This window comes from Eschrichtius robustus, chromosome 16 (assembly GCF_028021215.1).
Source record: "Eschrichtius robustus isolate mEscRob2 chromosome 16, mEscRob2.pri, whole genome shotgun sequence".
In the NCBI taxonomy this organism is placed as follows: Eukaryota; Metazoa; Chordata; class Mammalia; order Artiodactyla; family Eschrichtiidae; genus Eschrichtius; species Eschrichtius robustus.
The window spans coordinates 85,188,580-85,205,673 of NC_090839.1; the positions used below are offsets into that span (position 1 = coordinate 85,188,580).

Genomic DNA, 17,094 nt, shown 5'->3' on the forward strand with positions numbered 1-17,094 from the left:
CTGTATCCTGGCGCTGTGCATTCCTCCCCAGAGAAGGCTACTTTGTGTACGTACACACACACGCATACGATATGGGGTCCCTGCACTTTGATTATGTGAACACACCTGACCCCAGGGAAATAGGCTGAGACCAGCCCCATATTTCAGACAAACCAAACAGCCAATAGACAGTAATGGCTTTAAGCTACCGATGACCTGGGCCAAAAATGAAGAACCACTTAATCTTCTGAAGGAAACTGTCAATGTGAGGAGGCCCACAGCTGACCTTTCCCCTGATCTTAATCACAGCCACCTAGGATAACAGAGTGGGGTTTATTTTTATGCCTGGCTCCAGACTACAATGATCAATCCTTCAGTGTTGACTGTTTTGTATCCACACAACGAACTAGAGTGAGTTAAGAGTGTGTCATTTTCATGGATCCCTGGAGTCAGGCATGGAATAAGAATAAGATCTAGAGTAATTCCATCCAAACCCTAAACACCTTATAAAGTCTCCCCAGATTAATCTACAAATTCAACGCTTTTCCAATAAAAATCCCGACAGAATTTTTCAAATGGCACTGAATAAATGATTCTAAAAGTCATACGGAAGCACAGTCTAGATGGTTTTGAAGACCCATGAGGATGGGCCTTCCTCTACTAGATATCAAGACTTAGTAATAGTATGGAAATAATCATGGCAATAATATAGTAATAATCATCCAGACAGTGTTGGGTTGGACAGACTGGGGGCCTAGGGGCGGGTGTGGTACCTGGCAGAGGTGCGGAAGTTAACCCTCGGGAAAGGGGGACTCCACGGTAAATGGTTCTGGGTCGAGGGGCCCTCGACGGACAAAGATAAAATTATAGCCTCACCCAGTCACCATACACACAATACTTTACAGGCCTGATGTAAAAAGCAAAACCAAAAAACTGTTGAAGGAAAACACCGGAGACTGTTTTTATGACATCAGCATAGGGAGAATTCCTGAAATAAGATTAAAAGTCCCAAACTTTCCATCAAAAAACTGGAAAAATAAAAGCCACCGGCATTAAAATTAAAATCTTCCATGTGACCAAGGACAACATGAACACAGTGAAAAGACAGGCCACGGCCTGGGAGGAGAGAGCAGCCATGTACACACGCAACAAAGGATCCAGATTCTGGATATTAAAATTTCCTACAAGTCGCTAAGAAAACAGCCAACAGCCCGACGGGAAAATGGGCAAAAGATACAAGCAGTTAAGACACAAAAGAGGAAACTGTATAGGCCAGTCATTGTACAAAAGGATGTTCTCCCACATTAGAAATAAGGAAATACAGCAAAACCCAATGAGGATGTGGCCGGAACAGGTACTGGGAGACGGGGGGCATGACAGCATGTAGCCACTGAGGGCAGCTAACTGGCAACACCCACCTGGCCAAGCTGTGACCGGGGACCACACTTCTGGGGGGTCCACCTCGGTAAATTCCTGAACCCACTCCCCAGGACGGGTATAATAATAAAGAAAGAGTGTCAACAACAACCAAAAGTCCACGCGCCATCTCAGGAGGGCGACGGGTACATCTTCTGTGGTTCATGCACACAGTGAAGTGAATTTAAAAAAGACCAGGTGGCAGAGGATATATACAGATATCGCAAGATACCATTTGCCTACCATGTGTGTAAATAGTAAAATAGAGATATATATATAAAACAATATCTATTGTTTATGAGTGCACAAACATTGCTAGGAATGCAAAAAGCACACGGCGATGAAACATCAGTTTCAGGATGGGTTTATATCTAAGGAAGAAAAGAGGGGGAAGGCAGGGAGGTGGAATTTTAGCTGCATATGTAACAGTTTATTTCTGTTTGAAAAAGAGGCATCAGGAGCAAATGGACGAAACGTTAACATCTTTCCAGTCGTCATGAAGGGCACAGAAACGTGTGTTTTGTTTTTATGCTTTTTGGTATGCTAGAAACACTTCATATAAAAAATAATAATAATAAACCCGGTCGTACGGCTTTGCATATAAAAGAACTATGTCATGCAGGTAAAATCCTGTATGAGGCCTGTGAGTGGGACCCAGGGGAGGCAAAGGCAGCCGTACCTTCTGGGTCTTTCTACCCAAGGGCCACTCCCTCGCACAAGAAGTTCTTGGAAGATGTGTGTGCCAGGGTCTGTTTGACTCAAAATGTTTGCAGGTTAAAATTTACCCAGTACCTTACAAATGCAAGAGCTTCTTGTGACACAATGTTGAAGGCGGAGTGGGAGGTGTTAGGAGCTGAGGTTGCCCCGCCTCCCCAAGGCTTGGGGTGGGGGGGTCCCCCAGGAAGACAGCTGTCACTAACTGTCCAATCTCAGGACACCTGACGGCAGACGCTCTTGGCAACAGTGCGGAGACAGTGAACGGATGAATAGATACGGGGTGAAATTGGGGCCCCAGCTGGACTTCGGAACTACAACAGTGACCTTTTAAATGTGAAGTAGGGAACCGCCAAGGGGGTGCCCTGCAGCTGAAGTGGCCCAGGATGCAAGTTACCCATGTGAGAAGTAATCCAGCCTCTGTGCCCTCCCCGGACTGTGCTGGGGAGTCTGGCTGCCCGGGAGGCAGTGGGGGGCTGTGTGGGGCAGGGGAGGCGGCTCCGGGGACCCATCCCACCCCAGGGGCCTCAGACCTGCCGCCGGCGGGCCTGCATTCCCAACCTCCAGCCAGCTTCTCTGCTTCTGAGCTGTGACGCCCTAGTGGACCTCCTCCCTCCTCTAAGGGGCTCAGTTTTCCACTCGTTGAAATGGAGAGAAATATTATACGTACTTCACAGGGATCCTGTGTGTTAAATCAGCCAATACAGTTAAAGTCTTTAGAACAGTGCTCGGTACACAGTAAGCGCTCGGTAAGTGTCAGCTGTTGTTATGAGCTCTTCCCGCTGTGTCCCTGCAGTGACCAGAGCCCTCAAAACAGAGCTGCCCGGGTACACCCCAACCCACATACAATGGGATCGCCATGACGTTTTGCTGTGTGCAGAATGAATTCTGAATAGAAAAACTGCAAGAGGTAAAGTAGGTGAGGCCTACTGAGAAGAAAGGGCAGCCCAGAAGTCTCGGGCCCATGGAGGATGAACAGGAGTGAGCCGGACGGGGAGGGAGTGGGCCCAGCTCAAGCGCCCTCGGATCTCGGCCACGCTGCATGGCCATCAAGCAACAGAGGGGACCTGGTCTGCTTAGCCTTCAAATCCAGTCAGTGGCAGAACCAGAATCGGGATCCAAGTGTCCTGATTCCCGATACAACTGTCCTTTTAACTGTATCAACAATACCATAATGTCTTCCTGTTAAAATACTGGACCACAAAGAAAATTATCACACTCTGCACGGTAGGCGCGTAATGCTCCCTGTAAATTACTTTTTCTGCAACTCACATTTTCAAGTTAAAACCAAGAGCCGACAATAGTCAATAATCAGTGTTCAGGACTTCCCTGGCGATCCAGTGGTTGAGACTCCGTGCTTCCACTGCCGTGGCCCCCGGTTCAATCCCTGGTCGGGGAACTGGGATCCCGCATGCCGCACGGCGTGGCAAAAAAAAACAAAAAATCAGTGTTCAATGATTAGCCCCAACTATTCCCGCCCGTAGCCCCCTTGGGCAAAGATAGAAAAACTTAGGACAACAGATCTCAGGGTCAGCAGGACCTGTCATCTGTCTCTTTCTTGACTGACAAAAATCTCAAAACAGAAGGGGAGATTTTCCTGTGCTTTGGGTTATAAAAATTCCCGTAAGGTAACCAGTGTTTTCAAGTAAAGGCCAGATTTTAGCCTAACCGCTCTTCCCTGGGTATAATCCCACAAAACGCACACCCAGCGCATACAACACCCTTTAAATGAGTACGTCACTTCAGAGCGATACTCAAAAAAAAATTTTTTTTTGGTTGTGTTTTTAACTAACAGAAGAGAAACCGCTTACAATTAACTGACTAAAAATCGACTTTCGGAAGCTAAAAGGGGACGGTCTGGCGCAGTGGTTATGGCCTCGTTCTTGGGAGTCTGTCTGCCTGGGAGGCAGGTGGTTTGCACTCTGTAAAGTGGCACTAAGGACACCCACCTCCTTGGGTGACCGTGATGCACTTGGCATAATGCTTGGCTCTTGGTAAGTACTCGATAAATATTAATAAATAACAGTTCACCACAATTTCAACCAAATTTTATGGCTTTCCCATTTAACCATCATACCTAACAAATTGCACGCAACAAGGATGTTTACTGAGAAGAGCTGTGAGCTCCTGTCTATACCTGGGTTATTACTACATCCTATGTAGAATGACATTCTCTACCCAAAATGTACTTCGGTTGAGGTTACTGACCAGAAAGACAAGCTACGGGCTGCTCCCAAAGAACAGCTACCAAAGAGAGAGTTTAGGCAAGTATTTCCACTCCACGAACAGTAGCACCAATGCAAAGGGAGAGAAAATGACCATCTAGACACATATGGAAGGAGTGTATTTTAATTTTACTGAATCTATTCAAGTCTGCCCTAGAAACTAGGTCTATAGCTTATAGACCTACAGGTCTACTTAATGCTTTAAGAGTATTTTTGTGTGGGGGGACTTCCCTGGCGGTCCAGTGGTTAGGACCCCGTGTTTCCACTGCAGGGGGCACAGGTTTGATCCCTGGTCGGAACTAAGATCCTGCGTGCCGAGCGGCGAGGCCCCCCTGCCCCCCAAAAAAAGTTTTGTGTTGTTTTTTTAAATTTTAGTGTTCATTTACAGCTTTAAAATTCACTCGTGAACACAATTTCTCCTTTTAAAAGATTAGATTTCTACAACATACACTCAACAGGCCATTTATTGCGCTCCCGCTATCTGCCAAGGTTACTCTGGTCCGTCTACAGCGTTCTGTCTGACTCATAATTACCCTGCGAGAGTCGTCACCGCTCCCATTTTCTGGATGAGAAAACGGAGGCTCGGAGGTTATACAACTCAGAGTGGTCTCGACTAAACTTCCACGCCACATGCATCTAATTACAACCTTTTCCTTCTGACAGCTATTAAACTCTCAGAGAATCTGTCTGTTATACTTAAAATGGCCCTTTGAAAACTGCTAGACGCATAGAGGAAGCGGCACACGGGCTCAGGAAGGAAAGGGAACGGCAGCCCTGCGACATTTCAGTGAGTGAGTCGGGACAGGCCGCTCCCGGGAAGCAAGCGGGGCCTGAGGGCTCTGCAGATGCCACGCGCGGCCCCCAGGTCAGGGCTCCTCGAGCAGTTCTGCCTGCTTCCTGTATAACCAACACAGACGAGAGATTAACTCTTCATCGATTACCTACGAATTCACTTTTCTGGGCCAAAGGCAGTCAAACAAAACAAGGCCTCCCTCCAACTCAAATGTTTACCGACCAAACTTTCTGACATCCGAATGGAAAAGCTCCCGGTCTTAGGAAGCAGAGGGACCGAATCTGGTGTCACAAAGTCACTGAGTGATAAGAGCAAACACAGGCCATCAGGCTTTTAGCTGAAAGAAATTACAGGGACCCTGCAGCTAAACAATCTGCCCAAATTCAGCAAGGGCAGCAGGGAGCTATGCAAAGGGTCATTTTCCATTTTTTGATTCAAGAAACTGTCCTAACTTCCTGAAGATCCTTCACCCATCCATACTCACTGCCGTACTGTCCTGTTTTCATTCTTGTCACCACCTGAAATTATCCTGTGTGTCATTCGTTTACGTGGTCACTGTCTGCCTGCTCCCCACATGAGCCAGAACCTTCTCTCAGTGTCTTGTATCTCAGAACCTCAGATGGCCCCTGGCCCAGGAAAGGGCTCAGAAGGAAGGAAGGAAGGGAGGGAGGAAAGAATGCAGGAAGAAGAGTGTTTATTGAGCACCTACTATATGTTCCTTACAATTGAATTCATTTCACCTGCCCAGCAGCTGGGATATTGTCAGTTCCATTTATACATATGGGGTCTGCGTCCCAGAATGCCTGGTGATCTTGGTCAAGGTAACTTAGCCCAAACATCTTGGTCACCACTTACTGGCTGTCCACTCCACTCCAGCCCAGGACTGGCCATTTACTTTCCAGGAATCTCACATGTTCCTCAACATGACCTCTTGAAGTAAGCAGAATATATTTTTGCAGATGAAGGAACTGGGGTTAAGTTTCTGTCCCAATGACACTGAGCCATGGAGCTAGACTCACTCCATCTGTCCAAGTCTGAGCTAAGTCCTCTTCTGCTCTAGAGGCCTCCCTGGTGCCTTGGGAGCGTACTGCAGGGTCTCTCTGGAATGAGGGGGAATGACGTGGCCACCAGCCATTACCAACTGGGGGCTGAATGATGTTTGAGCTGCATTCATTACTCTATCTATCTATCACCCTTGAGGCAGGTTTTCTCTCCTAGGGACCCAGAAGAAACCAGAAAATAACCTCTTGGGTTGATAAACTGGCTTAAAGGGTTTAATTGGTAACAGTTAAAAGTTCACTTTTAATTTTTAAACTTTTTCTAGTTAAAGTCTTCCTATAACTTAACGGTGGGTGATTCTGGAATGATTAAACAACCAAGTTGATTATTTGGGCTTTATAATTTGGCCAAATATTGGAGCAGCCTTTTCCAAACCAAGCTGGCCACTGCCCAAATGAAATCCACAAGACCCTGTTATGTAGGGAATTTCTTCAGAGGATAAGAGAGAACAAGTGAACAGACCACCTGTGCAGGGATTTCCCACACCGCACAAAGAAAGGCATTAAAAAAAACAAACAAAAAAAAAAAAACTTAATTGAGATATAATTCACATACCATAAAGTTTATCCTGTTAAAGTGTACAGTTCAGGGCTTCCTTGGTGGCGCAGTGGTTAAGAATCTGCCTGCCAATGCAGGGGACACGGGTTCGAGCCCTGGTCCGGGAAGATCTGACATGCCATGCAGCAACTAAGCCCGTGCACCGTGACTACCGAGCCTGCGCTCTAGAGCCCGCGAGCCACAACTACTGAAGCCTGTGCGCCTAGAGCCCATGCTCCGTAACAAGAGAAGCCACCGCAATGAGAAGCCCGCGCACTGCAACAAAGAGTAGCTCCCGCTCACCACAACTAGAGAAAGCCCGTGCGCAGCAACGAAGGCCCAACACAGCCAAAAAATAAATAAAAATAAATAAAGTGTACAGTTCAGTGGTGTTTGGCATATACACAAAGTTGTGCAACCATCACTACTATCTAATTCCAGACCGTTTTCATCATCCCCCCAAAAAACCCCATAAGCATCAGCAGTCACTCCCCATCCCCCTGGCCACCCCTAATCTACTTCTATGGATTTGCCTATTATGGACATTTCATATAAATGCAATCATGTGGCATTTTGTGTCTAGCTTCTTTTACTGAGCAAAATGATTCAAAGTTCATCTATATTATAACATGTTATTCCTTTTTATAGCTGAATAATATTTCATTGTATGGATATATCACATTTTGTTTATTGATTCATCTCGTGATGGACGTTTGGGTTGTTTCTACTTTTTGACTATCTTGAATAGCGCTGCTATAAACATTCACGTACAAGTTTTTGCGTGGACATGTTTTCAATTCTTTTGGATATATACCTAGGAGTGGAAGTGCTGGGTCATAGGGTAATCCTGTGTTTAACATTTTGAGGAACTGCCAAAGAAAGGCAGTTCTTGAAATTTTTAAAAAATTCTGTACAGAAAATAAAATTAAAGTGTTAAGTAAAATTTTATCTGCCTGTTTGAGAAATGAATCTTCTACAGCAGTATAGTTAACATTTTTTAAAATTGGGGAATAGTTGCTTTACAATGTCGTGTTAGTTTCTGCTGTACAACGAAGTGAATCAGCTATACGTATACATATATCCCTTCCCTCTTGGACCACCCTCCATCCCACCCCTCTAGGTCATCACAGAGTACTGAGCTGAGCTCCCTGTGCTATACAGCAGGTTCCCACTAGCTATCTACTTTACACATAGTAGTGTATTTATGTCAATCCTAATCTCCCAGTTCATCCCACCCTCTCCTTCCCCCACTGTGTCTACATGTCCGTTCTCTACGTCTGTGTCTCTATTCCTGCCCTACAAATACGTTCATCTGAACCATTTTTCTAGAGTCCACACATATGCATTAATATATATTTTAAAGATTCTGTTTTGTAAAGAAAAGATTCCTAAACGAATGCTATAAATATGATCACCCAGCGCCCACGGTGCTCAAGGTGCACAGCTAAATACACATGATGGATGGAGTTACAGCTCCGGCCGGCAGGCCTTTCCCCTTCAGAAGTGGGAGGAAGTAATTGTACCAGAGCTGCAGACTCAGCAGAGGGGCTGCGTCTAGATTCCTGGATCCCCGATGTGAGTGGTCTGCGGGGCACTGGGGGTGTCTGTGTTCCTAGATGGTGTCCGCCTGCATCCCCTGGTCTTCAAGCTTACAGGCCTCCTCCCCATCACTACCCTACCTGAAAGGCCCGTGTCCCTACGGGCACGTCTGGTCTGCCCTTCTCTTTAAAAGTCACAATTTGTTGGGACTTCCCTGGTGGTCCGACAGTTAAGACTCCGCCCTCCCAATGCAGGGGGCCTGGGTTTGATCCCTGGTCGGGGAACTAAGATCCCACATACCGCAAATAAGCCCGCGCACCGCAACCAAGACCCAGCACAGCCTAAATAAATAAATAAAACTTAAAAAACAAGAAACCGTGACGGTATTCCAATAAAACTTAAAAAGAAAAAAAAGTCCTAGTTATGGTTTAAAAAAAAAGTCACAATTTGTTGACAGTATAGAAGAACAGAAAGGAGACAATGAATGTCACCTGTACCCCTCCCCTACTCACTACAGAAATAATATAAGGTTAGCATTTTGGTGTTTAACCCTCCAGGCTTTGGGCTCTGTATGATTATGTGTATTTAATAAAGTGGGATTAAACTAGTCAAAAAAGTCACAGTTTGTCAAATCAGTGCAGTGGGTCGTCAATGAACGTATTCCCGTGTCCAGTGAGACACCAGGAAAACTAAGCTCGCATTTCTAGTCTCCCATGTGCACTCTCTCTTTTGATTCTCATGGGGACGGAAGCAAACACAGAGGCCACACAGGCCTCTGTAGTCTGTCAATTTCTTGAAAACAAGAAGACGAGCGAAGAATTCAGTCACTGCTCAACACGCAAGCATGTCCAGTTGTAGCGAAGAACGTCTGAACACTGTTTGATAGTTTAAACAGCTTGGGGAGTCATACGTGAGCTCGTTTAATCCTCATGCCAATTCCACGATGCAGCTGTAACGACCATCCTCACCTTGGCCACCTGACCGGCCTGGGACCCCTGCAGGGCCATGTGGGGCAAAGACACACCCCACACCCCCCCGCCAGGTTTCTCACCGAGCCCCAGCCACGCCGTCTCGAGGCAGCCTGTGCAGGACGTGTCCATCTGAGTTGCAACTTTATTTTTAAGTGACGCTCTTTTTCCAGGCTGAGTCACTCCCTGCAGTGTCTATATAAAGGCTGTAGAGGCAGTGACTAAATGCATTTGGGCCCGGGCCACAACTATATTACTGCCCCCTCCTTCCCTCCCCCAGCCTGCTTGCTGACTCCTTTCTCACAGGGAGCGCAAAAGGAGCCACAAAGTTTGCAGCGTCTTTCCGTCCTTCTGTCCCCCTCACCTCCGCAGAAGGCAAGCAGCTGGCTCACGCGTGCAGGAGACGGGCTGGGGGCACGCGACTTCATACCTCACTCAGGAGGAGTCCATCCTGATCAATAAGAAAGTGACTGGGGACTTTCCGAAAGAAGGCGCCCTCGCCCTGCCCCCACCTGCCAGAGTTGGGGAGAAATCCACAAATCTATTTCCACAAATCTAGTTCATTTCAGCCATGGTGCAAGATTGCTTCCCGAGTTGTATGTCAAGAGGACTCCTGACTATTCTATAACGGTTTCCTAAGAATGTAAAAATCAGAAAAACACTCCAGCCAGAGAGAGAGAGGGCAAATTAAGATTCTGGCGCTCAGGAAATGAACGCCCGCGAACAGGCGGTTATGTCAGCAGGAAAGAGAACGTTCCCTTCACGGAGCCAGGCCTGCTGACCCGGGAGGAGGGGCTGCGAGGCTGTGGGTGGCGCCAGGCCCAGGGCCACCTTCCCCATCGGGGATGGAGGGTGGTCAGGGAGCTGTGCCCCGGTCAGGGCGGGGACCGAGCTCTGTCTGTCACGACGGGAGCAAGAGATGGTGACCGGGGAAAGAGGCCACGTGCATTTGCGCAGGAGAAATGCGGGAAACAGACCCAGGATGTGAGCCTGGTGGACCAGGTGTCACGAGGATTAACACTCAAGAGAGCAAGAAATGTTGAGGCAAAAATACATCCGGGGAAAAAATGACCGAGGAGAGCTCCCGAATTGCAGCTGAGTTTTCAACCTCACGGAAGAGATGTGACCCCTTTCACAGGAAACATAGATTAATCCAGCAAAGTCTGACAGTCAGGTGCCTAAGATACACTCTGGGTTAGGAGCTGGACACTCTGCCAGGACAAAAATGAGGCCCAAAGATGGTTTTATGATAAAACTGCAGCATCTCCAGTCGGAGGTTTTCCTTTACCTCCTCCCTATAAAGGATGGTTCTTCTGTTGTTCAAAAGAAAGGCAACAAAACAAAAACCATCCCTTGTGCTCCACCTGGAAGCAAGTCTAACACTGCAGACCCTTCTTCCGATAGTCGAGCATCACATTCAAATAGCTGGAGCCGCTGAGCTGGGACGGCACCCCCTGCAAACCTCCCGTGACCTGACTCTGCGGGCCTGCACCGCTCCAGATGCTCAGCCCATCGAGGAGGCAGCTAAAAGCACCAACTCAGGGGCCAGGCTGCCTGCTTTCAAGTCCCTGCCTGGCCGAGCAGCAGCTGTGAGATCCTTGTCAAGACAAACGTTGGTCCCAGGAGCAAACTTAAAAGTTAACCAAACAGAAAACCAAGAAGAAAGCAATTCCTCGGTAGAATCATGAAACCCTAGCGCTGCTGTCCCTATCTCCGTCCCCACCCCCGCCATGGGAAGTAACTCAGTTTCCAGGAGTAAGGAGTCGCGTGTGCCCTAGGCGGGTTCTGGACAGGGCCCTCCACATCCCTGGTCCTCTAATCTGCCACTAGGTTTATCAACACAGAGGCATCAAAGGTAATCCCGCCCGCACCCTGGCTCTCTGATCAAAGCAACAGAAAAGCAAAAGGCACGGGGTTTTGGCCTGCACTGAACCCACAGTTTCAACCCCACCAGGCTTCGAGAAAGCTGCCGCCAGCCTAGCCATGCTCTTCACCAGCCTCGGGCAGGAAGAACGTGCCACCCAGCATGGAGGCACCTGCCCCTGCCGCCAGCCTGCAGGGCCCCTCATCGGCGGGGGTGGCCCAGTTCCTCTACCCACCTCCCGGTCCCCAAAATCCAGCCCGGGGGCCGAAGTGCAGTGGCCTCTGCCCAGAGGTCAAGGCCTCAGCATTCATCTCTCACGCAGCCCCTTTCCCCCATCTTTCACTCCCACCCCTCCCAGTCTGGGCACAACTAGGAGGAAGGTGAAGGGGGAGACACATACAGAGCTCCCAGGGTGGTGCGCTGAGACCACTGAGACCACCAACGCGTGCCTTGCAGCTGTGAATTAAGCCAGGGGCTCCTGGATGAGTTTCAGGCGGTCCAGGAGAGACTAAACTATGTGCAAACGTGTGCGTTTCTCAGGGGGCAGGTCCTTCCCCAATGCTTCAAAGGTTGAGAACCAGGGCTCAAAAAGCAGCCCTGCTCACCTATAGTAAGAATCACTGTGACACATGCGGCTTGGAATTTACCAACATTGATCTAAGAGTGTTTCTGGGGGAAAGTCTGCATTCAGAAGATTCCAGAGACACTGTCCTATACTTAACATGCCTTATCAGGATGGCATACTTGCTTGGTAAGAATAGAAGGAACTTTTTAAGAATGGGGATAGGATTTTATCCCCAGGGCCAAACCATCTGGCACGTGGAAGGTGCTCAAAAATACTTATAAAATGATTAACTGTTATTACAAACCAACTTTTGGAACACTTTGGGTGAAAACAACCTATATTTGTTGTGGGTCTTTTTTTTTTTTAAGTTCCTTGAGCTGGCTTTGAGGAGCAGAAAACAACTGTATCTCATGTGTTTCATGGTATGTTTTCCAAGTTAATGCTCGTAACAAACACGTACTAGACTCTCGGTGCTGAGCCTGTGTGGAGCTCCCACACACACACACACACACACTACTTACTGCACACACATTACATACTACACACACTACATACCACACACACACAAACACTACATACACATAGCAACCCTGTGAGCTGGGCCCTGCCAATTACACTTTTTACAGTTGATGAAACTGAGACTTTGGGAGGTTAAGTCATTTGCCCAGTGATACCAGCCAGTAAGTCACCTGCAGCAAGAAATATAAAAAGTGAAACAACCTAGAAATACCCCCCAGTCTCTTACGTTCAATTATCAATCATAAACTGAATAGGGAATGTATGTTTAGTCACAAAATTCAAATTTAAAACGTTTTTCTTCGAAAGGGACTCTTTTCTGGGTCAAAGAAAGGCATGAAACTTCATATGCAGAGTAACTGCATCTCCTTCAGATTAACTACAATTTTGAGTTTAAAAAGACAGAAGCAAGAATATCAATTGACTAGGAATGTATTCATTTAATGACATAAAACTGAAACTGAAAGAACTTCATTCTAAACAAAATATCTTCAAGGCTCTGGCCTCCTCGGTGCCTCTTGTGCTCCTGGATGGTGGGCTGGGCACTGACCCACCCACGTCCCCACCCAACACACACTCCTACCCCTGGACCCGGGCTTTCCCAGTTGCCCTTGGGCAGCACCAGTCCAGAAAAACACAAACTCCCTGTCAGCAGACAGCCTCACTCACCTCTGACTGCCCCTTGAAGCCTGAACCTGCCTATTAGACTTACTAGACACTCAACAGACCCTGGAAGGACAGTTTCTCCTCTCCCGGAACAAAGAGGGACATCAGGGTTTTCATCCAGAATCAACGCACTTGGTGTGACACCAGCAAGACCACTGGCCCTGGCTCTGCCCCGCCAGCCTGGTCCTCACTCGGCCGACTGTGTGAGGCATGAGGATGCTGGTCTGTGTTCACACCCAGAGATGCCGCCCCCGTCAACAAGCCAACTTTTTTTTTTTTTTTACCCCTGAGAACAAAGTTCTAAGCAACCTTCACCTTCACACGTCCAATTTCCAGAAGTGTTCCCTCGACAGTAAGCGTTACTCTGTCCTCAGTTGTTTAATAATCAGAAGAAATGACTGATGTCACAGACGGGTCAGGCTCCTCTGGACTGAAGCTCCAAACAAAGTGATGACCCAATACCTGACCTGGGTCCCAGGCCTCACACTCATCAGAGCCCCCAGACACCGCCATATCATAGGACCCCCAAGTACCGCCATCATGTACCCTGGAGGACCTCGCTGAAGCCACCCACCCCCACCTCCACTGCAGCCTTATTAAGAGGTTTCCAAATCTACAGAAGATTCTGGATGGCTGCAGCATAGGTGAAACTGTCTTCTCTATGGGGTCTTGCCTCAAGTTCCCATGGGAACCCCACACCAAATTCAAGGGTGGGTCTGGGATCGGGAAATGCAGGGGAGCCATCAGGGCAAGAGCCGGCGAGCGGCTTCACCCTTCCACGCATCTCGGAAATCTGTGCCGCAGCGAGGCCTCCTGATTGTGGCAGGAGGAGCCCGAGAGGGCACCAGCCCCGACCAGCTGGCAGAACCAGGGACAAGCAGGATGGCAACGTCCATCCGTTCCAGGTGGGGTTCTGTGTCCCCTTCTCCGTGGAAGACGGTGTCTAAAAACGTGCCCTGGCAAAACTTGCAGAGATATTTCCCAACCCATATCCTGTAGCCCAATAAAAATAAAAACAAATTAAAAAAAAAAAAAAATCAAGAACAAACAAACAAACAAAACGTGCCCTGGAAAGCAATGCCCCAAATGGCTTTTCCCCACCAGGCTGCTCCTCCCCAAGCCTCTTCTATTTACTTGGATTAGGAGATAAAATGCAAAGTTTGAGGCTAGGTTTCATCAAGTAACTGGCTTGGGATTCAGCACAGGCCATGGATGGGAGCTGGTGGCCAGTTCCTGCCAGACGAGCCCTGTTTAGATGTCAATGGAGGGACGGGGCCCGTTCACTGAGCCTGAGGTGTCCGGAGGGGACACGCCCTTCCTCGGCTGGCACCACCTCTGGCTGACAGGACCTTGGGACCCAAGAGGAACACCCAGGAATCCAGTTCTCTTCACGGCACTTCCTCACAGGACGAATTATATTTACCTACTGTTGTCTGACGTCTCAAAAGCATGACCTTGCCCTTCTTTTTTAGATTTTTCTATGGCCACCCCCGGACATGCGGTCACCAAGGGAAGGGCAGTGAGAACACAGGACAGCGGTGACAGCTAGTTGCTAGATCAGTGCTGAAGGTGGCTCGAGAGACACACCTGACCCGGGCTGGTCTAGGGAAACAAAGTCAAAGACAAGAGCGCAAGAAACCCCGCAGCGAGACCCTCCGGGAAGGTCTGCTCTGAACAGCCCAAGAGGAGGAAGGTGGCCTGTCGCTCGACTGCCTTCTCTGCTCCTGCCTTTGCTCATGACATGACGAGGTGGAACGTGGAGGCCAGCAGTCCACCCCCAGCCCCCAGCGGCATGGAGGACGGCAACCCCCAAGCCTGAATCACTCTGACCCACGTGTCTGGTCCTGATACAACACGGAAGATCCACGTTTCAGGGCAGGGTGGGGTGGAGAGGGTAAGCAATGAATCTAAAATTTAAAACCCTTAGGTGGGTCTGCCCCTAGAGCCTTATTTCTTTCCACTGGACTACCACGATTTTCTTCTCCTAAAATATTTATTCCGAAAATAGAGGGTTAATTACTTGTTTCCCCAAATGATTCACAATAACACTCCCTTAAACAGCAAGCTCCTTTGGAGCACTTAAAATGGGTCCACTTTTAAGCAAATTCAATTCACACACCATTTTCCAGGACTACTATAAAAGCCAGAAGCATCCCTCCCAGAAAGCAGCTTTTCTTCCAGGACTGTTCCTTTGTTCTCCATGGAAGAATCTGGAGGCCTGGGAGCCAGGGCTGAAGCTCTGAACACCCGCCACACACCCACACCTGAGTGGAGGGTGCAGGAGGCTGGGTACGAGCCCATGGCACAAGAACCACTGTGGCTCCAACTGGCAGAAGCTCCCGGAAAGCAATCCTCACGTCTGCTCAACTGTCTGTAAAACTCTCCTGTCTTTTTATTTCCTCTGAAGCCTTTGCCAAGGACTCAGGGAACAAGGGACCGAGAAAATAGGGCAGGAAAAGGCTGCCCCAGCCACTCTAAACACTGTCCTCTGAACACATACCACCAAAAAAGAAAAATTAGGAGCTCACGAAGAGCACATTTCCAGTGCCCTTTAAAGCATATTTTCGGAAACACAGAGGCAAGTAAAAGGCCAGACCAGACTAAATGTCTGTTTCGCAAGAAGCGTCGCCATACTGCATCCCTGGATGCATGCAGCCTGCAGGCGCCCCTCTGAGGCCCTGCCACCGGGCTCTGCCCCTCTACTCATGCTCCCTAAGGACCCGGGGTGAGGTCCTGCCTACAGACGTGAGCACACGGGCACGGAGGGGCTGGGGTCCTGCCCCTGGCTACCCAGCTGGTTCAGCAGCTGCATCTAGAATTCACTCGGGCTTTAATCTGGCCCCCAGCCCGCACAGGGGCTCGCTGTTGGGGCCGAGGGCAGCCGAAAGGAAGGAGCAGACAGCCCCGTCTGCTAGGAACGAAATGCTTACGACACACCCTCGGAACGCGCGCGCTAGGACAGTAAGACCCCCCCCCACTGCTGAGAGCCAGGGAGGGAGACGCTGCTCACCTCCGGAGTGTTCTTCTTGAACTCTCGGCTCTGCTCGATGAGCCGCTTTCTCGACTGCTCGCTTTCATCCTGCCGGTTCGCCAATACTGTTGCGGTGGCATCGAGTTCCCTCTGCGGAGAGAAACAAAAAGGGAAGGCGAGATTGTAATTGCACTTTGTACGGGAGGAGGGCACATTTGCACCTGACCAGGGCACCGGGTGGCGGGGCGGTGGGGGAGCCCGTGGCTCCAGGGGTCACCACCTCGTGGCCCAGGAGGGGCTGGGGGCCAGCGGAAAGGGACCTGGGCACCACCAGGAGGCTCCCATCCGCCCCCATGCACTGACTGGTTTGAAAAAACCAAACCCGCTCGGCTTGACACGCTGTGTATCGCGCATCACAAGTGACTGCTCCTATGACAGGACACGCAGACGCATTTTTCTTTGCTAAAACCAGAGTCAGGCCAGTGCCCAAACACCACCCCTCCCCGGAGTCACTCGCTTCTGCTCTTCACGGGCGTCTTTCCTGCCACGTCTCCGGGCCCCAGTCCTGCTGCTTGACTCCGGGCTGCTCCCTGGGGCATCCTGTCTGACTCTCTGGGCCTGGCATCTTCTGTAGTCACATCTGATTTGCTTTCATTCAACAGATACTTCTTGCGGGCTTACTACAGGCCAGATATCATGTTCAGGGCCTGTTAGTTGTTTTCAAAAGGGACCTTAAGAGGCAAGCCCCAAGAATAAGGATCTCCAGCGTCGTGTCAACTTGGGAAGTGAGGCGCCTGGAAACAGTGTTATCCCCCAACCCTTAGACTTGCCCCTGAGACTCTGAGAACCACCAGGAGTGGGTCTCCCGTGAGAGGACCTCTGTCGCACACAACAAACCGACACTCAGAGCGTCAGAGAACCTGTGTCCTAGCGTTGGAAGCTCTGGGAGGAGAAGCCAGGAGGCTCTGTTTGAAACAAGCCTGCGGCAGATGGGCCCAGGAGGGTGGTGTCCTGGGCGGACAGCAGGAGTGCAAGGACACGTTCCCGAAGCCACCGAGAGTCGCATTTTCGTGCTGGGTGGCTTTGGCTACTACAGACACACACGGGCACATTCCGCTTAGGATGCGAGCGGCGGCTCCAAGTGGCTTCTCCGTGGTACAGCCCGTCGCCCCGAGGCCCAGCAGAGCTAGGGAAGGCGAGGAAACTCCAGGCTGAAGATGCATGCACAGACATCCAGGAAGCCAAGGGGCTTTGTACACCCACCCTCCACCCACCCGGCTTC

The 17,094-nt window shown here is 49.4% G+C and overlaps 1 protein-coding gene across 6 annotated transcripts in view; it reads right to left on the minus strand.

The window, feature by feature from the left end:
* Nucleotides 1-17,094, minus strand: part of CUX1 (cut like homeobox 1) — a 371,822-nt gene that overhangs the window by 275,332 nt on the left and 79,396 nt on the right. For all 6 annotated transcript variants that reach the window (XM_068565281.1, XM_068565280.1, XM_068565279.1 and 3 more), the window contains exon 2: nt 15,852-15,962. In XM_068565281.1, the coding sequence (XP_068421382.1) occupies nt 15,852-15,962 (111 nt within the window). The remainder of the gene's footprint in view (nt 1-15,851; nt 15,963-17,094) is intronic.